The 24,496-nt window shown below is 37.1% G+C and overlaps 4 protein-coding genes across 5 annotated transcripts; 1 reads left to right on the forward strand and 3 right to left on the reverse strand.

The window, feature by feature from the left end:
• Positions 4,753 to 8,218, reverse strand: LOC18788838 (protein DETOXIFICATION 27). Its single transcript, XM_007224404.2, has 8 exons — positions 7,740 to 8,218; positions 7,035 to 7,576; positions 6,863 to 6,949; positions 6,711 to 6,767; positions 5,944 to 6,182; positions 5,596 to 5,714; positions 5,166 to 5,255; positions 4,753 to 5,033 (listed from the first exon to the last, which is right to left on the reverse strand). The coding sequence occupies exons 1-8, from the start codon at positions 8,028 to 8,030 to the stop codon at positions 4,956 to 4,958; spliced, it is 1,503 nt and encodes a 500-aa protein (XP_007224466.2). The 5' UTR covers positions 8,031 to 8,218; the 3' UTR covers positions 4,753 to 4,955.
• Positions 11,496 to 14,816, reverse strand: LOC18790824 (protein DETOXIFICATION 27). Of its 2 annotated transcripts, none has more exons than XM_007222273.2 (9): positions 14,502 to 14,816; positions 13,865 to 14,406; positions 13,648 to 13,734; positions 13,475 to 13,531; positions 12,850 to 13,088; positions 12,632 to 12,750; positions 12,256 to 12,342; positions 12,080 to 12,174; positions 11,496 to 11,974 (listed from the first exon to the last, which is right to left on the reverse strand). In XM_007222273.2, exons 1-8 carry the CDS (start codon positions 14,781 to 14,783, stop codon positions 12,106 to 12,108), a joined length of 1,482 nt encoding a protein of 493 aa, XP_007222335.1. In that variant the 5' UTR covers positions 14,784 to 14,816; the 3' UTR covers positions 11,496 to 11,974; positions 12,080 to 12,105. The 2 variants fall into 2 exon arrangements, with proteins under 2 accessions (XP_007222335.1, XP_020414264.1); XM_020558675.1 differs by having other exon boundaries at positions 13,865 to 14,402; positions 14,502 to 14,793.
• LOC18789769 (beta-glucosidase 24) lies at positions 16,066 to 17,703 on the reverse strand. Its single transcript, XM_020558184.1, has one exon. The coding sequence runs from the start codon at positions 17,701 to 17,703 to the stop codon at positions 16,066 to 16,068; it is 1,638 nt and encodes a 545-aa protein (XP_020413773.1).
• On the forward strand, positions 22,973 to 24,489 carry LOC109947208 (extensin-like). The gene has a single exon (XM_020557013.1). The coding sequence runs from the start codon at positions 23,066 to 23,068 to the stop codon at positions 24,386 to 24,388; it is 1,323 nt and encodes a 440-aa protein (XP_020412602.1). The 5' UTR covers positions 22,973 to 23,065; the 3' UTR covers positions 24,389 to 24,489.

Consider the following 24,496-nt stretch of genomic DNA (forward strand, 5'->3'; position numbering starts at 1 on the left):
TTGTGCCGGTAGGATGACTTGGATTTATCTTTGTATGGCAGAGGGGTGTCGTCATGCAGAAAAAGGAAATGAATTTTGCCCGGTTCCATTCTCAAAAGAAGAAATTATGATGGGATGATTTTTTTTTCACTGAGACTTTATGTATCATCAGGTATTGGGATTATAATTTTTCATCGCAGCTATTCTAGTGGCCATTCCTCCCTCCTACTTCTCTTCTTTCCTAAGCTTTATGTGCAAGTGCAAGCGAGCATATGTGTGATTTACTTTTCTTAAAAATCTTGCTTGCTGTTTATTACATTTACTTTTTTTGGAAGTGCTTTTGTTACGTATTTGTATAGAACAAGGATGGTCCCGTTGAACTCAAGAGAGTTTACTGTAGGCACGTTGAACTCAAGAGAAGTTTGCTGTGGTGGTGGTTCTTGCAAAAACAAACATTGTTCCTTTTGGCTTTGTCTTCAAGTGGTCTTGTCAAGGTAGTTAGGCAAGAAGCCAATTGTGTTTGAGAAATTCAGCTTCTCAATGTAGGGACTTAAGTTAAGAGAGTCAAGACAGATAGATTGGCTTTAGCAGTCGTTGTAATTGTGGAGTTTTAGCATAGTATTCTCCGTAATAACATTTTTTAACTAATCTTGTTACCAATTATATCGTGACTGTTTCTATGCAACATCATTTTGGTTTTAGTAGTGTCCTCTCTCTCTCTCTCTCTCTCTCTCTCTCTCTCTCTCTCTCTCTCTCTCTCTCTCTCTCTCTCTTGTTTTTGGTGAAGATCATTCTGTTACTTAATTTGAGTGGAAGACCCACTGGTCATTTTAGGAGAACATAGAAAATGGAGTATAACTTGGGGCTTTTTCACAAGAAGAATCATGCTGTTGAGTAGAAGGCCCCTCTTGTCTCTTCGGGACATTTCTAATGGTTTTTTTAAAATAAATTTTACTGTTTTTTTTGGACTTAAAAATGAGAAAAGAAAAAACACAGAGAAATACAAGGTCATGCTTTGGTAGCAGCAAGGCCGTACCAGAATTCTGATTAGTAGTAATAACCTTGTAGTTTTATGAGCTCGTGAGCAAGCAGCTTCATATTTGTTTTCGAGATGCCAAATGTTATGTTGTTTTGTACAATGCAATTGAATATTTATGTGCCTCTGTATTTTGAGATCAGTAAGTGCACCTCTCACAAATAATTCTCGCTTATCTGAATTAAGGTAAATACTTTGAACCTATTTAAAAATTCAACTCAAGGTTGGAATATACTAAATTATGCATTTAGTTGGCATATGTATGAAGCAAGCAGGGTTGTCATGTATCTTGTATTTTGCACAGATTTAGGTTGTATAGCCGCGCTGCTATACTTTTTTGACATGTGGCGGAATCTTTTTTAAATAAATAGTATAGCCGGGCGGCTATACGATTTGACACGTGGCCGAATAAGCGCTACATGCCAGGCGGGATTTTTTTTTAATAAATCGTATAGCCGCTCGGCTATACTTGTTTGACACGTGGAGGAATAGGCGCTACACGTCAGGCGGATCCCTTTTTTTAAATAAATAGTATAGCCGCTCGGATATACTATTTTGACACGTGGTGGAAAAGGCGCTACTCGCCAGGCAGGGTTTTTTTTTAAAAATTAAATAGTATAGCCGCCCGGCTATACTGTTTTGACACGTGGCAGAATAGGTGCTACAGGCCCGCGGGTCCTTTTTTTAAAAAAATAAATAGTCTAGCCGCGCGGCTATACTATTTTGGACACGTGGCAAATTGGGCCCTCCTCTTGTTTTTAAATAAGTAGTATAGCCGTGTGGGCATACTTGGTTTGTTTAATAATAATAGTATAGCCGATTGGCTGTACCACGGTTTTTCTGGAAAATAGTATAGCCGCGCGCCTCTGGAAGTCTGCTAGGATCCACAGAAGTATGAGCATTGAGGAGGAAGCTGAAAATCCCTTGTGCGCCAGAAGAAAGTGCAGGAAATATAGTTACATCAGAGCTATTTTGATACCAGAATTTTGTTTTCATAAGAAATACTAAAATCCTGCATCATGCGAACTGACTGATACTAAAAAATGGTGCTCTGCATAGGAATTTTAAAAAACAATATCGAGTTAAAAAAAAAGTAAATAAGTACAATAAGATACATTTGAACTCTGCAATCCACCTATACAATGTTAAAAATTTTGTTCTCGAGTTGCACTTGCAGAAATGTTGATGGTCATGAGAGGAGATTTATATGCAATGCACCGTTTCCTGAACCGGTGAAGACAAAAACCAGAGGCAGATTCCTGATGGCAGTCCCAGAGTCACTATCTCTTCCCCACGGAAATCACTGCAGCCTTGGCAGCATCCAGGGACAGATACATAAAAGATGCACCCAATAGGAGGAACGGTGTCGAATATCCAAGACTTAAGTACCCTTGAAAAAGAAAAGAAAGAATGAAAGAATGAGAAAAAGTGAAAAAAGGATTTTAAAAATAAAAAAAAAAGGTCAATGAAAAAACCCACGCAGGAAGTCGATAAATCCTGCCCTATCAGCATTCTTTCCAAATGAAAGTAGTCTCTTTTCCCTTCATCATACAGGGACACCCTTTCAGCTAGGATATGCACACCAGAGACAATGATAAACTGGTAATGAATCAAAACAGATTTTTATAAATCACTGCCCTGCTCATAAAATATGAAAATGCAAACAAGACTAGACCTTGTCCAAGAGTAGCATGGTTTCCTTCTGAGCCTTGTGAGTGTGAGAGAAAAAAGGCATAGGCTATATCGGAAGAATGATCCCCACCTGCACCAGAGGTCCAAAGTCAAAATATTGTGTCTATAAATTGGTGATCCATTGACATACTTGATGTTATATTATGTTGAAAGCCAAGCAGACAAGAATGTAAACAAAATAGCACCTCTGGCTTTTTGATGCCCAGGATGTGATCGCATTGGGATAAATCCTCAGAGAGTTCGCATCCAACATCCTCACACATTGCCAGTCCCGGCCCTGCCCAGGGGCAGTCAGTGCGACTGCCCTGGGCCCATTATTCAAGGGGGCCCCAATTTTTTATTATTATAATAAGTGTTATATTATATTATTATAAATTGATTTAATATTTTTCCATAATTTTTAAGAATAGGATATTGAGATGAATTTGAAATTTTGGAACAAAGAATCCATGACTAGAATTTTAAAAGAAATTCTTTGATATTGGCTTGACTTGCATTCTTGAAATTCTTTGACTCACTTGTATGGTATCCATAGTTGGACATTTGTTTTCATTATTTAGGAATATGGAAGACATTGCTCAAAGTCTAAAAATATTTTCGAATAAATACTTTCTCAAAAAACCCAATGCTTAGTTGATAAAACAAGAAGTATACTAGTATTAGTGATTAATGTGTGTAGGGCACACTTTAGATTTTCGTCCTGGGCCGTTGAAAACTCAGGACCGACCCTGCACATTGCATTGGGATAAATCCTCTAAAATGGCATCCAGCATGTGACCGCATTATGATAAATCCTCATGGTCGTCTCTAGTATTAGTCTTAAAACTCAGCATATTCATTTGAGCCATGGATGCCAATTTCTTGGAAATTGATACAATGAGAAAGTGCAACTGTGATCGTCTCAATATATGTTACAAACTTACAACTATAAACTCAAAACTCGAAATTTATATTATCGTTACTACGGGAAAAGAAAGCACGAGTATTTTCCTGCTTGAAATGAAAAGAAAGCTGCATGACAACCTTCAGCTTTACGGTCAAAGACCTCCCAACACATCCGTCGACATCTCTTGCACAATTGTATTCCTCATCCACTCCACATTTTTGCCAATTTATAATCCATGGGTTTAATTTCCAAAGCAACAACTTCATGTAAAAGTACTGAAATAAGAACATTTCAGTACTTCTACATGAAGTACAAAGTTTTAACAAAAGACCATTTCTTACAAGCCAATGTATAAAAAAGGTGAGAAAGATGCACCTTGTACTAAACTATTGCATACGTATATCTGACAATGTATGGTTTTGAAATCTTTCAGATTGATAGGAAAGTGGTGAAGTAGACTGTAATGACTTCAGTATATGGTGTTACTTATGTTGGGGCACGTGAATAAATAAAAAGAAGATTAGAAGAGAAGGGTCTTATTACCGATGACAGACTACTATTCACTACGGCTTGCTATGCTGCTAAAGTAAGTGAACAACCTCCTAAGTGTTCCAGCCACCAAATTTCAACCTTACATATGAGAATCAAGAATTAAGTGCATAACTTTCTTGGTTTTATCATTTGGATTATTAGCTAAATTTAAAAAACGTCCTTCAACATTTGTTATTAAATCTAGAATATCTTTACTAAATTTCATCTTTGCCACAGGTTACTCTAACTACCCTCGGAGAGGTATTCCAAGCTGCGCGTGGCATAATGAGTTGGTTTGGTGATTGTGCTAAGGTATGTAATTTTGTGGTCATGTTTGTTTCAGACACTAAATGATAGGCTAGACTGCCTGGTAGATTTGAGAGTTAAGTTGTGTTATGAAACTTTTGCAAGTAATTGCTTCAGAAAATCAACCTGTGCGTCAGCATAGGTCTTCCTGTAGTGACGCTTCCCTACGTTTTGTAGGTTTGTCTCAGTATAAAGACTAAAATACCATTCAAAATGAATGAAAAATTGGATGGTGTTGAATGGTGTTAAAGTAAGATGACAAATCATGGAATTTGAAAAATTAAGGTGACAAATTGAAACTGAGGTATAAGTTCCGGTGACATTTCGACAATTATCCTTTCAATTATATAACGGAGTAAAATGAATTGCAATTTGCAGTAAATAATCAATTAACTGCATCACCTCTCTATCTTGTTTTGTTTTGTTTTTTCTTTCTTCAGTGGTTGAAAAAGTAGCCTCAGAATTCAAGCGAAAAATAATGGACACTCAGAAGAGCACACACATGAAAAATTCCTAAGTTTGCAGCTAATGGACTTGTTCTTCTGATTGATTGTCTGGTTTAGGGGTTGACCACTGCAATACACGCTGGTTGGCTTTCTCAGCCTGCAAAATCCAAGCACCAATTTTGTGTTTGTATGAGCACGAGTTTGAAAATGACCAACAAGGAGAGGGTGACTGACCATACCACAATTCAAGAGGTAGAAGTATAATTATTGTGTTCAATATCAATCGTACCTCTTTTTCCCAATCACGTCGTATTGTGATGATGGCCAATATCAATGTTTGAATACCAGTCCCACCAAAGATCATCCCACCCCAAATACCCTGTTTTTCATCAATTGAACAAGAAATGTCAAGATATTGTCATTAATCCTAACAATGTTGGGTGGAAAATACAAAAAAACACTTTTAATGCTAACAATGTGACACCAAAATTTGTCTCCATCATGCTAACAATATGATGATAGAATTGGTACAATCAGCGGATTTTTGGTACTATAAAGGACTAAAACTTCCTCATTACGGATTTTATCACATAATAGGTCACATGACAGGTCACATGACGAGAAAAATAAAAATACCAGGAGAAATAGACAAAAAGAAGTTACATACACATAACAGAAAAGTGTAGATGCAGGGAGAGATATATATGAGCAAAACTTACCCCAATACTCAAGTTGAAGACCCATCCCATTAAAAACCCAAGTGGGAGCCCAACTATGTAGTAGCAGAAAAGATTTATATATGCCACCCAAGCTTGCCATCCCGAGCCCACAGCTACTCCTGTAGATTGTAAACCCATGAAACCCGAGTGAGAAATATAATCAGTAAATTATACACCCTCCTAGAACAAAATTATTGTTCAAGTTCATTGCTAAAATATGAAATGTGTACAATCACTTTTCTAATAGAAGCGAGACACACTTAAATTGATGGATCAAATTTTTATTAGAATAACGGCAAAGAAGATGGTTTGTAAATGTGTTACAAATGAATAACATGAAAAACAAACCTGATAAAACAGGTTGAACGCTATTAAGTAAAATTGTTACGGCCAAGAGATAAGCCATCTCATCAACTGCTTCGAGGACAGCACTACTGGAAGTGAATATGTATGCGATTTTGTCGTGGAGTGCCATTATAAGTACACAAAAAAAGACACCAATCACGGTGGATTCTACCACAGAAACCTTTGTTGCAAATTTTGCTCCCTTCCAGTTTCCAGCTCCTAGCTCATTTGCCACCCTTACCCTGTGAGTTTCATCACAAGAATTACACCACATTTGCCATAGAGTACAAAAAAGCATTAAAAACTTTAATGCCTTTTTGGTGACAAAGAAGTTGTTTTCATGTTGGGTTTTTCATGCTTTTTGGCTGAAGTGAGAAAAAAGCAGCACATGAAAAGAGTACTTTTGTTTTCATTATATTGCTGCATATATTCAAGTAATTTGACTGAAATGGGAGGTTTGAGAACCTACCTAACAATCAAACATGTCTTGCCTCTCTCTCTCTCTCTCTCTCTCTCTCTCTCTCTCTCTCTCTCTCTCTCTCTACACTTGCCAAGGCTGCTCACTAACTCTCATCAGCATTTGCTAGCTACCCATTTTAATACGAAAGTGATAATATAAAGTGATGAGATTATCAAGCAACATTTGCTAGCTACCTCATAATTTTACATGAAAAGTAATGGTACCCTGTTAATATAATTTTAGGTTTATTTCTAAATGATCAGTTTTATTATAAAAGTGAGAAAGTTAGAAAGAGGGTTAAGAATGGTACCCTGTTCCAGCAAAGAAGGCTAGAGGAATCATGAGCTCCCATCCATTAATAGTCATGCTGCATGATAAAGTCCATTAATACAGTAAAGGAAAAGGGATTAGCTAAACCAGTGATTATTAAATCCTACCAAACTGAAACATAGAATCTCATACCAAACTGACAAGGCATCCACAGCAATAGTTGCATTTTTCAAGTTTCCAGTCATCAATATCAGAATTCTGTAATACCAATTCTCCAAGCTGCATAAATAAATTAGAAACCACCCACAGAAAATCAGCAAAAACCCAACAAAATAAAAATACTGAAAATAGAAAATACACGTACCAGAGCATAACACCAGAAGCAGCAGAAAGTTTGATAAATTCCCAGAGCCCAGAAAAGGCTTGCATAGAGAAACCAGTCCAAGTCTGAGGGCACCAACCGCAAGCAGCATACACATAGAGCCCAAAAACCAAAAACCACCAGGAAATATCCAAAGCAATGGCAGCACCAACAACCCCATAATCCAATACATAGATGAAAAGCCAACTCACAAATGCATTAACCAATAAACCCGTTAAAGAAACCCAAGCAATAACAATGTTCTTAAGCTGGCACTGCAAGAACCTCTGCAATGGGAACTGAAACGCAAAGCTGAAGTGCAGGGGAAGGAGCCACAGAGCCACCACCCCCGACAGCTCTGCCACGTCATCGGTCTGCCCCAGCAGCTTCAGTATTGGAGTTGCAAATACGTAAACAGGGGTCAGGAGAAAGCAGCAGAGGAACAGCACAATCCATGACCTTTGCAAGTATATCCCAAGCATATGGTACCTTTTGGCTCCGAAGGCCTGCCCACACAGGGTTTCTAATGCGCTTGCCATTCCTAACTAATGGGCACATAAGCAAATTGTAGAACAGTTAGAGATCACAACTCAAATTCCGGGTAATGTTCTCTGGATAAAAGGCATTTCAAATAATTTTTTTAATTTAAATTGACAGTTCAACAGGGTAACATTTGTACAGAAAGTATTTGATATATTAATTACGTACCAATAGCCCAAAATTGAAGCCGACGATGACAGTGTTGGCAATGGAAATGGAAGCCAATTGGACCTCACCGAGGTGGCCAGCGAAGGCTTGCGTAATGACATTCATGGTGTAAGAAGCGAGCCTGCTGAAGATGGCAGGACCCACGATTTGCCATAGCTTCTTGGTCTCTATCCAAACCCTTATTGAAAGGCTCTCATCTTTGTTCTCATGATCACCATTTTGGGGCAATGGTTCAGGCAAAAGGGATAGGGTAAGGTCATCGTTTTCGTCCCTGTAGTTGCTGCTTGCCATTAGAGAAAAAGAAAGAAAGAGTGTCTATAATTATTGGCCTGCTGCTGCCTCTACTGGTCTATGAGAGAGATTGAGAGCTTGGGTTTTGGTGACATTTGAAGACCAAAAGAGTGTAGTGAAGAGAGAAAATTGTTACATACGGGTACATACCAATAGAATGAACGAATAGAGGGGTTAAGATCACAGGCTTGTGGGGCTAGAGACTAGAGGGTTGGCCAATTCTTTCTCAAAGAAGTTGCCAACCAAATTGAATTCTAGTTTGAAAAATTGGTGAGCTGTAAAAAAAATTAAAGAACCCGCAGCCATCTACGTGTGTGACGGCCAGGAGAGGTCTAAAGAAATTGATATATATATATATATATATCATTTTCAGTCTTGTATAATATAATTGTGGGCTTTCATTGAGGGCTTATTGAAGATGATCTGAGCCACACACTGTTAAGCAATATTTAGATCTTACTTGTAGAATTGTCCTGCAAAAAACCTAGCGTAATAGAAAACTATTTAACTATATTTGATTATCACCAAACTTATTTTAAGATTTACTCTTTGTTTGTTTATTTATTTGACCACAATTAAATGTTTTATTGTTTTTTGACTTGTTTAAATATTTCCAAGGATCGACGATTCTTGATTGTAGACTTGAAAACCTGACAATTCATATCATTGAATTGGAATACGAAATAGGCCTACAATGTGTCCCTCAAATAACCCTATGTAACCGACTATAACAATAGAAACCAATTGAATATGCTGTCAATCACTAAATTGAAATAATGTTTTAACTGATTATGTCGTGAATATTTTAATTTTTAATCAAACTTGCGTGACAAACCATAGCAAGCAAAGCAAGATTAGAAGCCAAAATAGATACTAACTTTTTTTTTCTTTTTTTGAGAGGAAGAAGGTACTAAATCCTTACAAACATAATATTGTAGGGTTTTCAAACATAACGGGTGTAAATAATATATTGAAGAGCTGAACATAAAAATATTAACGAACTTTGCATCAGGTCTTATTTTATTTGCAAGGTCAAAGATTAATTAGAGTTGTAGTTGGTAACGCCACCAAACTGAATAAATATTTCAAAGTACCTTGGAGTTGCATATTACAATTAGTAAATTATGTTGTCGTACAAACAAGTTGTTGGGATGCCAAAAGAAGACTGCGATCTGGATTTTAGCTTTCGAAAGGAGGATGCTAAAAGATAATTCTAATGACTTGACTTATATGTTTGTCCTTATCAGAATATTTAAGTAATTTCTATCGAATTACCTCGTTATTAGTTGATTTGGCCTCTATGCTTATTCTAATTGGAGCATCTGAATCAAACAATTTCATTACGGGAGACTATATTGTATTTTAAAGTAAATGTGGTACAAATATTAATTAAATATATATACATTATTAATTGAATATGCATGCAAATTTGAGAATGGTCACTTAAAGAAAAATATAATATACGATCACAATCCACTCATGTTATAATATATATATATATATTTATTTATTTATTTATTTATTTATTAATACAATATACTATACTCTTGAAATATTAGCAATTAAATTATAATATGCGGAGTCGTAACAACATGTGGTGGTGTGTGTGACTATACAATAGAAAATTTCTCCCAAGGTGTGGCTGAAAGGTGGGATTGAGTAGGGAGAGAGGGTCGGCTGGGTAGGAGGTAGGAGAAGAGAGCGGAGATATTTTTTTAAATTTTAATGATTTTAATGTGATTTAAATGAGTCTGTAAAGTGAAAGGTAAAAAAATATTAAAAATATTAAAAACTTATTTAAGGATATGATATAGCTAACTCAACAATTACGTCAATTAGTACACAAATATGACATAAATAGATGGTATGTCTAGCATTATCTTCTAATATAAGGACAAGGAGTCAAGGACGATTGCCATAAATGATCCAAATGCTAAAGTTGATTAATATGACACTAAAAACAAAGTCAGCAAAGTGACTATTGGCAGCAACGGTCACCTTTGGCTTGGCTTTTGTTTTATTCGTACATATTAAAAGCTTTACTTTCTTTAAAATAAAAATAAAAAACAACATTGGTAATGTTGAAAATTAGGTGGTAATTGCCCGCGTTTTTTGTAGTGTGAGGACAAGTAAATGATTTCAGTCTTGTGTATAGTTTGATTTTGTGATCATTTGAGAAGTTGGAGTTCAAAAATTTAAAGGTTACTTTTCCCTGGTGGAAGGAATATGGCGCTGACAAGAATGTAATCTTTTATCATTCCATGTTACTGGAACTGGAATTGAAGCTCCTGGCATCATTGGCATGGGCGACTTTGACTGGTAGTTGGATGTTTCTGTGTTGCAAATGACCATGCCCATTGTCATCGTTTTTGTCCCATACTGCTGATCACCTACCTTGTCGACGGTGTCAATAATGGTTCTTTTACGTTGGCAAATTACAAACGTATATCTATATGCTTACCTACTGCAACTAAAGGACACATATCGAAACAGACTCCTAAGTCATGGAAATTCGTACATTGTCGTGTCGGTCCTCCATAATTGCATTGTACATCTAAAAAATAGATAAAAGGAGCTCATATCTTCAATATAAAAGGAGCTCATATTGTCAATCAAGGAGAGCTCCAAGAAAAGGGTGAGTTGATTTGGAGCCATTGACTGCGGAGGGGATTCAATGGATTGTTCACAAAAAACAACCCTAAATTCCAAAAATATATTTTTCATTCCACTCCTTTTAACTCCATATATGTCTCTTTGACTGTTAGTTGGGGTTTTGTTCAAGCCCTCATGTATGTTATATTTTCTTTGGTATTTATTTCTCAGCCCTCATATTTGTTCAAGCCCTCATGTATGTTGACTCCATATATGTCTTCTTGTTTTATTTTCTGATGGGAATCAGTTCGCCACGAGTACAAAATAAAGACTTGGAAGTGAACGATATGTCTTTGTCAGGTTGTGCAAGGGAAATTGAATGAAAGAACGTCATGTCTTCTTAGAATATACAAAGAATAGTGATGACGACGACGTACCTGATACTTGATAGGGTGGCCCATCAGCCATGCAATTTATATCATATTAATTAACCAGCTTATATCCAGAGTTTGGGTGGCACGTACACAATATAAAGTAGGTGTGTTATTTGGATTGACTCGAGTGTTTGGTGTGCTTCCAAGTAATCTTGCGTCAAGTCCCAATAATATCCATGCTCGAATTTCTACACTCCCCATTCTAACTTTGGCCAAAAGAAAGCTTCAGGTTCATTAGCCAAACAAGACTGATAGGATTGGTTCTCTTTCTTTCATTTTTTTTGGGTTAGAAAGGTTTGGAATGCCAGTAAACAGCTCCCTTCTTTAATTAAGGAAAGAAACACCAACAAAATTATAAATATTTGAATCCATGTACAAGGTAAAACTAATTTGTTTTATTATAAAATTATGATAATAAGTAAATTCAGTAAAAGAAAGAAAACAACCACCACCATCAGGCAGAAATTGGGATAGCCAAAAGAGAAAATGCATACAAGCAGGGCAACAGGCCCAACACAAGAAGGCCAACATCAGCATCAAAGGCCAGGAGAAACAAACTAATAGCAAAAAGAAACCTGAGCCATATTACATCAACAACTCACAATCAGACTAACAAGGAAGGAACATATACTAGCAAAAAGCAGAGGTAGCCAATAGCAGCAAGTGGAAGAAGCCTTCAAACCACTGGAAGGCAATGGAAACCAGCCAAAGAAAGCAGAAGAGACCTCCAGCAAAACTGGAGCCAACAATTACCAATCTATGTTCATTTAGTATCTCTGTTCAACACTCTTAACAAAATTTCTGGTATCACTATATCCATATCATGTCGTAACTCTTGTTCTGTACCAGCTCACTAGAGATAATCAGGCAGCCATCATATTCTGATACCTCTGTGGCACTGTTGTCACTTCTCATTACCTGATAATAAGAAATTGCACATCAGTCTCCAAGTCTAAATTGATTGAAACTATCATTTTATAATTCAAATTAGACATGAGATAGTTGGACAAAGAAATCACTAACACTTTGAATGGAAAAGTGGCAAACGATTACTGTTGAGCTGAGATCCTTGGTTTGGAAGTTGCCTCCTTTGCTATTTGAATTTGAGCTCTCTGTGCCTGTTCACAAAAAAGTTCAATTACACAGAAAGTGCCAAAAGGACTGTCTTTCACAGGATCACCATTTGAACTATATATTACCTCTTTTTCCCAATCCAATCTCATGGTGATAATGACTAATATCAAGGTTTGAACCACAGTTCCACTGATCATTCCAGTCCACAATCCCTACTTATTCGTTTAAACCACATGCAAGATCAAGAAATCAGATTAGATTCTCAATTTTGCATAACATTTGGAGCAATAAGTGAGAAATTTCTCACTTAAACTTAACCATGCAGTTAAAACATGCCATAATTGCAGTTTATTCAACAATAATGAGCCACCATGTACATTTCTAACTTTCTACAGTTTAATTAAAACCATGATAATTGAAAATCTGAAGCATGTGTCTCTTCAGATACTCAAATCAACACATATGTCCAAATGCGGTGGTATGTTCAGGATAGGTATATACCTTAAAACCAAACAACAGCAACCACCCCAAAACAACACCAACAGGAACTCCTACAAGGTAGTAGCTACCTATATTTATAGTAGCTACTATTGCTTGCCAACCAGATCCGACTGCTACGCCTGTAGAGCAACATATGATCACAAATGCTTCAGTCAGAGACTAGACATGAATTTCAAACCACAGAAATCTATATATACTGCTTCTTTCTAGTTTCTCACCTGAGAGCACTGGTTGAATGCAATTAAGGAGAATGGTAAATGCCAACAAGACTGATAATTCATTGACCATTGTGATAACAGGACTACTTGAGGTAAAGATCATTGCAAGCTTCTCATTAAAGGCTATAATTATTAACCAAAATAGAAGTCCCACAGCTAGGGAGGTTAAGACTGCAACAGTGGTTGCAAATTTTGCAGCTTTTGTATTGCCTGCGCCAAGTTCATTTGCTACGCGCACTCTGGAACAATAAGGGAAAAGTAATTTAGATTTCTTGCATGGGTGCAATAATATGTAAAAGAAACATGTATATATGCAGGTTTATATACTGATATAACTGTTCTGATAATCATAAAGGTTCTTTTAGTATATCATAACGACATTATCAATCAGGAAAGTAGCAGTGTAGTGTCAGAGTTGCAAAGAAAAACTTCATGTATAACATTATTTGCTTGATACTCTTGTTCCGAAAGTGTAAAGTGAAAGGCGGTAAATCCTATCTGGAACATTCAAAATATTATGAGGCCAAATGTAGACCACATAAAAGTACAGAAAGATCCATCTCATCCACTTCCATAGCTTTTAACTAATTCCTAAGTCCAAAGAGACTTACAACCAGTAACATACCCAGTTGCCGCCAAAAATCCCAGCGGAATCATGGATTCCCAAGCATAGATAGTCATGCTGCAAAAAGAGAATAATGGAATTTACAGAAAAGTAATACACAATTAGTATTGTATATTGATTTAAACAATAAAAAAATAATTTGAAGCACGTTATAGAAAGTTAGAAACACTAACCAGATGGAAAGGGCATCAACTGCAATCTCAGTATTGTTGAAATATCCAGAAACTATCACCAAAACTCTATAATAGAAATTCTCCAACCTGAAACATAGCATGAATATATTTAAATTCAACCAGTTATTAAATATATGAATATACCTGCATAGGGGGGGAGAGAGAGAGAGAGAGAGAGAGAGAGAGAGAGAGAGAGAGAGAGAGAGAGAACACATACAAGAGCATGAACCCAGAAGCCAGAGACAGCTTAAAGAAATCCCAGAGCCCAAAAAACGCTTGAGTTGAAAAACCGGTCCAAGTTTCAGAGCATCCACCAGAAACAGTGTATGCAAAAAATGCCACAACCGATGCCCACCAAGCAAAACCAATGGTAAGAGTAGTCCCCACGATCCCAATCCCCAGCTCGTATACAAAAAACCAACTTACAAACACATGGAGTGCCAAAACCCCTCCACACACCCAAGCTATTACCCCCATCTTCAGCTGGCTCTGCAAGAATCTCTGCAAGGTCAGCTGAAATGGGAAGCTCAAGTGAAACGGAATCGACCACAACGCCACCAAACCAGTCCGCTCGGCCACCGCCTCCGACTGTCCCATGAGCTTCAACAATGGCGTAGCGAACACAAACAAGGGCAATAGCAACAAAGAGCAGAGAAACAAAACTACCCAAGAACGCTGCATGTATATGCCCAGCATATGGAACTGCTTAGCCCCATAGGCCTGGCCGCACAGTGTCTCAAGCGCACTTGCCATGCCTAGCTAGACAAAACCCAACAAAGCAAAACATATTTAAACAAACAAAAATGCGAAATTGGGTTCTGATATTTCACATTTGTAGCGTTAAGTGGCGTTACCATGAACCCGAAGGTGATGGCGATGATAACGGTGTTGACGATGGAGATGGCGGCGAGGTCGAGGCCACTGAGGTGGCCGGCGAAGGACTGGGTGATGACGGTGACGGAGAACAGGGCAATGCGGCTGAAGATGGACGGGGCTGCTACTTGCCATAGCCTCTTTGACTCCAGCCATGTCCGTTTGATCAGATTGCCGTCTTCTTCTGCGTCTTCTTGTTGGTATTGGTGGGGAGAGAGTAACAGAGTGAAAGGGTGCTCCTCTCCCTCTCTCTCTGCTCTCATTGTCGGGACCTCTCCCTCTCTCTCTCTGCTCTCCTTAATGTAGCCGACCCATTAAATTATGCCACGTGTTATATTAATTAAACCATGGTTAACTTACCTTTGGTGTAAGGAGTGGCTCACTAACTAACTTTTGTTGTGGAGAGGTTTTCCCTCCCAACTTTTGTTGGGTTTTGTCTGCTCTTTTCTGTTGCAAGGGTTTGGTTCTTCCCTCTTTCTTGAGGGTTAGTTTTCCACTCTTTTGGGGTTAGTTTTTGGCTGATCTTGCTAGATCTGCTACTTGTGTGGTAGATCTAGTGTCGATCTCTCTGTTTTGGAGGTGGAGCTATTGATTTTGGTGGATCTACTTTTATTGTGCTTGGGGATCAAGGGGGATTAGGAGATGCTGTGATATTCTTTAGAATATCCTAGTGGAAGTTGAGCGGTAATGCCGTCTACTCTTAGGGTATTTCTTGTCCCATGAAGTTTGAGAATTTGTTCTTTGTCTTGATTTTTCTTAAGCATTGGTTGCTGCAAAAATAGGATCCTCATCATATATAATTCCTTGTTATCTGGGTTTAAAGTTGTATATTTGTTTTCTAACTATCTTGTAGTACTTGAGCTTAGTTGGTGTTGTTGTTACAATCTGTATTGCAAGAACCTCCTTCCAGGGCTGTGTTCTTATTGTTGTAATCTGGGTTTATGCCCCGTTTCTTCAATTGAATTGCTACTGTTTCACACACAAAAAACTAACTACTCTAATCCACGTATACGAAAGTATGAAAATTAACGATCAATTAGCCTAACTCGTATATGATAATTAAGGAGGGAAAAGTGAGGCTACACTAGAGTTAGGGAGTGTTGCTTTCATGAGTTTAAAATATCCTTGTCCTTAATTATTTAACTAGAACATCTTAAACACTATCAGCACAAAAATATAATGGATTGATTGCATATTTACTCAGTGGCGGAGCCATCTAAGAACCAGGGTAAATGGTCAAAATATACATTTAATTAAATGGTCAAAATAAAAATTCAATTCAACACATAAATTTAATGAAAATTGTTAAAACTTATCAAATATTAGACAATAAGAATTACCACATTTGTATACTACATTCTCATACCATTTTATATGGCAGATGAGACGAACAACCACGTCAATTAAAATTAATTTAATATTTTATTTTATTTTATAATTTACTGACACTTTTTAATTGACGTAGTTGTCTACTTCATATGCCACATAAAATGGTATGAGAATATGATATACAAATATGATAAGACTCTTATCACATGAAGTTTATCATAATAAGATGGTGCTCAAGATATTTGGCAATTCGTGTCTAAGCTGAAGTTCATCTTGACCATTTAGGAATATAGGGAGCCACTTAGCAGACTGTTTGGGAATGCGCTTAAGATTGTCTTTGTGGTCGACGTAATAAAGCCCGAACTTTTGCGTATAGCCCATCCCCCATTCAAAATTATCAAATGGGGTCCAACAAAAATACCCCTTTACATTCACACCCTTCTCCATTGCCTTGTTGATCCAGAATAAATGCCTAAGAACACTTTGAATTCTATGAGGATCCCTTAGTGCTCCATCAAGCCCATTCTCCTCTTCCTCCACCTCACTGATTCCGTTTTCGGAAATGTAAATCTTAGGGTTCTGGTAGTTTTGCTTCATGAACACCAAAAGTTTCTCCAAACCTTGTGGATAACTATAGATCATGAAGCTTCCTTTAGCCGGAGGACCAATTTGATCTCCATCTATATTTTCAACCAATGACAAAGCCAAAGCATCATTGCGGTAGCACATTGCCTTGTTTGGACTTATTGGGTCGTGTTTAGCATACCTTGCGGTATAATAATTGATCCCAATAAAATCAAAGGATCCATTGATCAGTTTCTTCTCTTCCTTGTTGAATTTGGGTAGCCTTTCCTTGACCAAAACTCTCATACTCCTCGGATATTGGCCCGACACCAATGGTTCCATGTACCATCCAAGTTGAAAGTCCAAAACTCTTATTGCTGCTGCTCTGTCTAGGAGTGATTCTGAATAAGGCTCAGCATATTGCCCTACAAGACTAATTCCAATTTGTCCACCTTGCTTTTCTTGAAACTTTTCTCTGTAGAGCCTAACCGCTGTGGCATGGGCAAGAAGAAGGTTATGGGTCACAATGTAAGGCTCAGTAGAAGAATTCCCACTTGTACATGGAAATAAGGATGGTACAGAACACCTCCCTGGTGGAGAAACCCCGCTATCATACCCCATTACGGCAATAATATACGGTTCATTGATTGTAATCCAATTCTTGACCCTATCTCCAAATGTTTTAAAACAAATTTCACAATAGTCCTTGAAATCGTTCACAATTGAGCGATTCAAGAAGCCTCCATACTTGTCCTCCAAGGCTTGTGGTGCATCAAAATGGTATATGGTCACATAGGGTGTGAGGCCATTTTTGATTACTTCATCAATCAGGTTATTGTAGTAATCAATACCCTCTTGGTTTATTCCTCCACTCAAGGTTCCGTTAGGAAGAATCCTAGTCCAGGAGATGGAGAATCTGTACGAATCGACTCCGAGGTCTTTCACAGCCTTCACATCTTCCTTGTATCGTTTATACGAATCGATGGCTGTGAACAAGTTAGAGTGGTCATATATTATTTCTGGATTTTTCTCAATGAAGTGGTCCCAAACACTTGGTCCTCTTCCTCCTTCTTTTGTTGAGCCTTCTATTTGTGCAGCAGAAGTGGAGACTCCAAACGCAAAATCTCTAGGGAAGTGAGACCTCTTGACTTGCAATTCTTTAGGATTCAGTGCATTGAGCAAATGTTCCTCTAGATCAGCATTCACAGAAACTAATTGTGACAAAAAGGCAATCAAAACAATGGCACACATACCATGTGAAACCCTTAAAAATGGTGGTGAGAATGTCATGACTTTCGATCAATATTGTCAAACAACCATTTGAAGCAATTGCGACTACATAGCAACAAGGATATACTTCCTCTTTAACAAGAAACAAGACCACAATTTTTTTGCAAAATGAGATCATGTTTTTGATGGATTAGCACTTTAATAGGATTCAAGTATGTGGGAGGTCCTGGGAAATCCTTCGGTAGCTGGGCTGCATGGTGTGCATGGGAGGTGACTATATTGGGCTATATATATATATATGTATAATGAGCCCTTAAATTGATGAATGGTGTTCAAGACTAAGGGACACTTAATTTCATGGTTAATCTTTCTTCGGCCTCAAACAATCCACATGTTATTAATTAATTCTTGAGCATAAAAGTTTGGGAGACTTTGAAAAAGGTCAAAGAAGAGAGAAATTTTTTAAAAGAAGCTAAAATGGACAAAATTGCCCTTATTTTTTTTTTGGATTTCCTTCCTAAGGAATTTTTTACATTTGCATGTCTTTGATTTGAAAGTTTAGAGGTCTTTCTGTCTTTTTTGAAAAAATTTTGGCTTTTTCCAAAAGCGAAAGTTTTTTTGTGACTAAAACCTAAATTTACTTAAAAAATTTACCCCTTCGTAACTAGGTTTCAAATTGGGCTGGGCTGGAGCTTGAGAAGATGGGCTTGAATTGAGAATTAGTTACAAAGTTATTTGTATTCATGGAGAAATAGACAATCTCATTAGATAAATTGCAATAATACAGTGAATAGTCCAGAAATGTAAAATTAAAGCGGGGAAAAGCCGCACAAACAATTACAAAAACCTATGCCAAACCCAAAATATTTGAAGATGTTGATATTTGAGAAGGTAGTTCTATTCACCTAGTTACTTACCACGGCCCAGAGCACATGCTGGTCAACCATGGTCGATGAAATCGTTAATCATAATCAAGCAATAAATTAAAACAATAGTTTTTTAATTACAACTGGCATGGCCATCAGTAGAAACGATTAAAACATTATTAATCATCCTTCGATCGATGCTTTGTGAATGCTTTGCGTTATGCAAATGCAGAAGAGCAACCAGCGGAATGATTTTAGTGGTCAAACTAATCTCTTTATTTAACTAAATTATATGTTCCATTAGCTGCCAAATCTGCCATTGATAGTTTGATTGGTAATTAGGGGTGTACAAGATTCAATCTAATTCGTTCAAACCGATCAATCCAATTTAATCTAATTTAATTTTAATCAGTTTTAAAGATTTGACAGATTAGATTGGATCTGTAATTTTCAAAACCGACATGATTGGATCGGATGACAGATTTTTGCTTATGAGAATCCAATCCAATCAAGTTAGTTTTATGTTTATCTTGCTCGTTGGAAATGTTATGAATATTTTAAGTCATTTAATGGAGTTATGTTTAATATATTACTAGCCTCTCAAGCGCTTCCGCGCGCCTATGAAAGGCTTTTATTAAAAAAATTTAAAAAGATAATGGGTAGTTGTGTTCCATAAAAATAGGATCCATTATCTGATTTTTCTTTTGATTTTAATTTTTTTTAATATGAAAAAGTGTGAATTTATCATATTGTCCTCATTTAATTAATAATTTTAATTCTTAATGTTTGCATTAACTAAGGTCATTTTATGGTATTTTGAATGTTTTACCATTCTTTGCCTTTTGTTATATATATAGATATAATCAAAATAATTTTCTCTAATATTTTATTTATATTTTGCATTCTATTAATATGTTTGATTATATTAAAAAAAATAAATGTTTAATATTTCATTATGTCTTTTTCTATTATCAAAACTGATCATTCAATCTAATCCAATTTAATATCAATTGGATTCGATGGAACTGGATTTAAACATTTAATATGAATGGATCAAATTGAAAAAATACAATTCAATCTATATTGAATTGGATACAAATTGATTAAATTGTATTGATTTCGAACCGAGGTTCACTTTATTGGTAATTACTCATATATTAATGTAAATTTAGTTATTAAAATGTGTACGTTATGGAAATTTAGTGCATGTTGGCAGAATAAATAAATAAGCTATAGGATGTCATATCATTAGTTGGCCTGTTTTTTATTTTCTTTGGTCAGATCATTAGTTGGCTTATCCAGGCGAAACCTCAGGTGCATATATCTTTCACATTTCTTTTCCCACCTTCTTTATCAAAGTTTTGTTTGTTCAGTTCAGAGCAATTTATTATTTTGTTTTTCTGAATTATATCTTTCTTTAGTCGGTGATGATTGTTTGTTTTTTTATTTTGGTCAACGATGATGGTTGGTTGTTATATACTAATTATATTAAGGATGTATACATGGTAGTGGTGCGCAAGAAAAAATATTATGTTTATCTTCCATTTTCTCTGTGTAGTAGAGCCAAAAATCGTTCAAATCGTTCAAACTGGCTAAATTAAATTAATTTGAGCGGTTTGGTTCGAAATTAATTTTGTACATGGTTGGTATTTTAGTATTATTTAGGATTCACTATGTAAGGGGCAAACCACCAGATGTCACTTTTGTTTGGGAACTGATGTATGGTTTTATTGTGGTTGATATTTGCGTTCAATGTTTAAGGGTTTGATTTGGTTTGGTTTATCCCTTCGCTAGCTAATGTTTTTGTCTCATTATTATTATTTTTCTTGTAAGATTTTAAAGAGGCAGTTTTTGCGCATCCAACACCATTATTCTTACACATATACATTTACCATATTGAAGAGCATCTTCAGCAGAGTTGCTATACTTTGTTCTTTAGTCATTTTGGCTAGAATGAGGGCAAAACGCAACTTCAGCAGACTTGCTATCTGGCTCTCTATTTTGGGAAACTCCCTACTTAAGTTTAGTAACTCTCTACATTTAGAGAGGAGGAAAGAGAAATTGAGGGTTCTCCATTTCTTTCTCTTCTCTCTCCCAAGGCTCACAACCCTCTCTCATCTCTTACTTTTTGTTTTTTTTAATGAACTTTTAATTTAGAGAGGAGAGAGAAATAATAAAATATTAGAAATTAGTCAAAATAGAGAATATTGCTGAAGAAAAATTTGCTATAATAACTTTCTACCTATTTTAGCTACAATTTAGAGACTCTCCTGAAGATGCTATACTGTATTTTTTCATGACAATATTTTGGCTATGCTTATTTTACTATTAGGCGGAGTCTAAGGGAAAGGATTGTAAATGCATGCATATGTTATGTAGATGGGCACCATACCTTCCACCTTTGGTTTTTCTTTGTTTTTGTTTCTCTTTTGTTTTCAATACTAAATGCATGTAATCTATGATAACTTGCAAACGCATGTAACTCGTGACTTTTAATTTTCTTTCCTTATTATAAGTCTATATATAAAAAAAAAAGGGTCTTGCCAACATGACATATATAAAATTAAAAGTAAAATTTAATTATATACTCTATTTTCTTCTCTCTCTACTTTTCAATCCCAATTTTAGCAAGAGTTGCTTCTTTTTTTTATCAGCAAACAAAAAAAAAAAAAAAAACAGAGTAGGTAGGTTTTTATTATTATTATTTTTTCTGATCCCATAGTGACACTCTGGCCCCAATTAATGCCATGTGGATGTTGAGGGATAATATGAGTTGTTCCGAAGCCATCATTCATGAACGGCAACCTCAGAAGAAGAAAAATTATTCAACGTACAAGTGGATTACTGGATATATATGTTAAGCTACGTACCATAAGTAGGTCCAAGCAGTCGCTGTTGAATTTCATAATATATGATTAGTCCCATACATATAAAAATGTCCAAAACCTCCTACTTGCTGTAATTTTATAAATTCAATAGTGGGTTTAAGTATATGTCTCTTTCAATTTTTTTAAAAAGAGACCAATGATGTGATGTTGCGATTACAAATGCGTGTATATTTAAGAAATTGAGATCTCAACATTAATTCAAAAGAAGAATGTTAGGTTTTATTGCCACGTTTCAGCATTGTCTTGAACTAATTTAGAAATTCATGAATTGCACAAATTACTATACTTTTTTTATTAAAGTTTGATTCTCACCCTCTTCTTTGTCGAATACAGAGCTATTGAGGATATTTTTTTTATTAAAATTTAAAAAAAATGTAAAAAAAAACACTTAGCTATTGGGGACATAACCAAGTGATTAACAGGTACTTAAGGCTAAGATTTACGTTAATGTGAGCCTAGTGCTACATGTCCTCTATGCCTTCCCTTCAAAGTTCAGCAATTGACTTCACCTTTATAGTCTTTTAGGGTATTTGCTATATATTTAAGCGGTTCTATGTCTTTGTTTTGTTGAGCTTGACTTTATTTGTTGACCGAAGATATACCAAAGGAGCAAGCAAACTTGTTTAGTTCAACACACCCAAACAGATGCTCAAAAAAAAAATTATGAGATTAATTTGTTGCAAACTTCATTTTGATCACAATCAAAGACTTATAAGGGCACAGTTCTTTTTCATGAAGTTGAGAAATATATAGTTGAAAAAATGTGAACAATATAGATTATAGAAGAAGGAATTGAGAAAATGTAAATTAAAAGTTTCAGGAAATTATGTTCTGACAAATATGAACCTTTTTTTTTTCTTTTCCACAAATGAGAACATTTATATACTATTTTTACAACAAGTCAATACACTCACAAATATACATCGTCATAAATATACATCATCATCGCCGTTTGTGTGAGTTGAATCTAAAATCTTGCCCAACTAAATTTAAACAAATACTACTAACCAAAGGCCTAGTTAGTAGCACAAATTTATACTTGACTAACCTCCTTAAATCACATGGGGTTAAGTAAGATATGCGAAGGAATGATGCGATAGCGTCAAAACATGACAATCTGCTGTGGGAAAGGTTGCTAGTTGCTTAATTTATATTATATATTTTATAGAACAGCAATAGCACTAGAATGCAAAAATAAAAGAAATTTCCGCCGATGATGGCTTGCAAAAGTGGATAATTTTTGCTCATTTTCGTCATGTGATTATATATTATAAAGGTGGTTGCCCAATAATGTATGCTTGGTGGTGGTGAGCATCCAGTGTGGACTCATCCCCCCAATAAAAAAAACCCAAAGAAAAGAGACCCCAAGACTTGTAGGTTTGCAGCCTTTGCATTCAAAAGTCGCCAATCAATATTTTTTTTAGTAATTAATGACAACTCAAAGAATTTACTTTAGAGCTCTCAAGTTCAATTATTATGTCACTGCCAAAGTTGAAAATATTTTAATAAAGACTTGGAAACTTGCAAGAGCTTCTTGGTTCCTTCATTTACTAGTACAAATATTGGCTGCCTGTCCCTTCATTCTATCTATCTGTTGGGTAGCATTTGCTCCAAGAGAGAGTGAGAGAGAGTAATAGGGCACATTTGTTCGAATCCCCCACAACAAGGATGAGTTACCCCTACTACTCTCCTCCACCACCTTCACCACCTCTGCCATGCTCTCCTCCACCACCACCGCCACCTGCCCCATGTAACCCTGTAAGCTCACCACCGCCACCTCATCACCACCACCACCACCACCATCACCACCATCCACCAAAACACTACAATAGCCATCCACCGCCACCACCACCGCTACCTCCGCCGCCTCACCACCACCATGATTATCCGAAGCCACCAACTCCGTCACCACCACACCACCACCATGACTATCCAAAGCCACCAACTGCGTCACCACCACCACCGCACCATCATGACTATCCTAAACCTCCACCTCCTTCTCCTACACCCCCACATCACCATGACTATCCTAAACCACCACCTCCTTGTCCTCCACCACCACATCACCATGACTATCCTAAACCTCCAACTTATTCACCACCTCAAGCAGTACCACCCTCAGTTCCAGCACAACCACCAACCAAACATGAGGCTCCACCACCTGAATATGTACATCCACCAAAGCCCAGCCCAACTATTCCACCACCACAATCACCTCCGAAAGCTTATCCACCAAAGAGCAACCAACCTCCAGTCCACCCTCCAAAGCCATACCCTCCAAAAGCATCACCACCAAGCCACCCTCCAAAGCCATACCCTCCCAAATCCTCACCACCAAAAAGCCAACCTCCAGTCCACCCTCCAAAGCCCTACCCTCCCAAATCATCACCACCACAAAGCAGCCACCCTCCAGTACAACCACCAAAGCCATACCCTCCAAAATCATCACCACCAAAGCCCAGTCACCCTCCAAAGCCTTACCCTCCAAAATCATCACCTCCCAAAGCATCGCCTCCAAAAAGCACCTACCCTCCAAAGGCAGCGCCACCAAAATCCGCATACCCACCAAAGGGTGCGACCCCACCTGCATTCCCTCCTGGTTACTACACTCCTCCTACCCCTTTCAACGCTGTCCCGCCTTCATCTGAAATCGTGGCACCGCCACCGGGGAAAAACCACACCACTGTCATCGCGGTATGCGTCTCCCTGGGTGGTGCCTTCTTCCTTGCCTTCCTCTTAGTCGGCCTCTTTTGCTTCGCCAAGAAGAAGAAGAAGAGAGTGATGGTTCCTGCAGCAGTTCCTTGTATTGAGGAAGAAGAACATCAACCAGAAGCAGTGCCAGCAGTAGGAGGAGGCGCATATGGTGCTGCGCCACCTCCAGTAGCGGTTCCTGTAGAGCAACACGGATATGGTGGTGGTGGCGGTGCAGCTGAGATCGGGCCTTCTGGGCCGACAGCTTATGCTCCTCCAGGTCATCATCCAAGTTATTGATAATGCCACGTCATTCTCGGGTTGCAATATTCGTACACGTTCAGTGTGATTTCATTGCATTATTCTTTAGGTTTGTAATAAAGTTTGGTCGATTGTTGATTTTTTTTT

The sequence above is a fragment of the Prunus persica genome, chromosome G1 (genome assembly GCF_000346465.2).
Source record: "Prunus persica cultivar Lovell chromosome G1, Prunus_persica_NCBIv2, whole genome shotgun sequence".
Lineage (NCBI taxonomy): Eukaryota > Viridiplantae > Streptophyta > Magnoliopsida > Rosales > Rosaceae > Prunus > Prunus persica.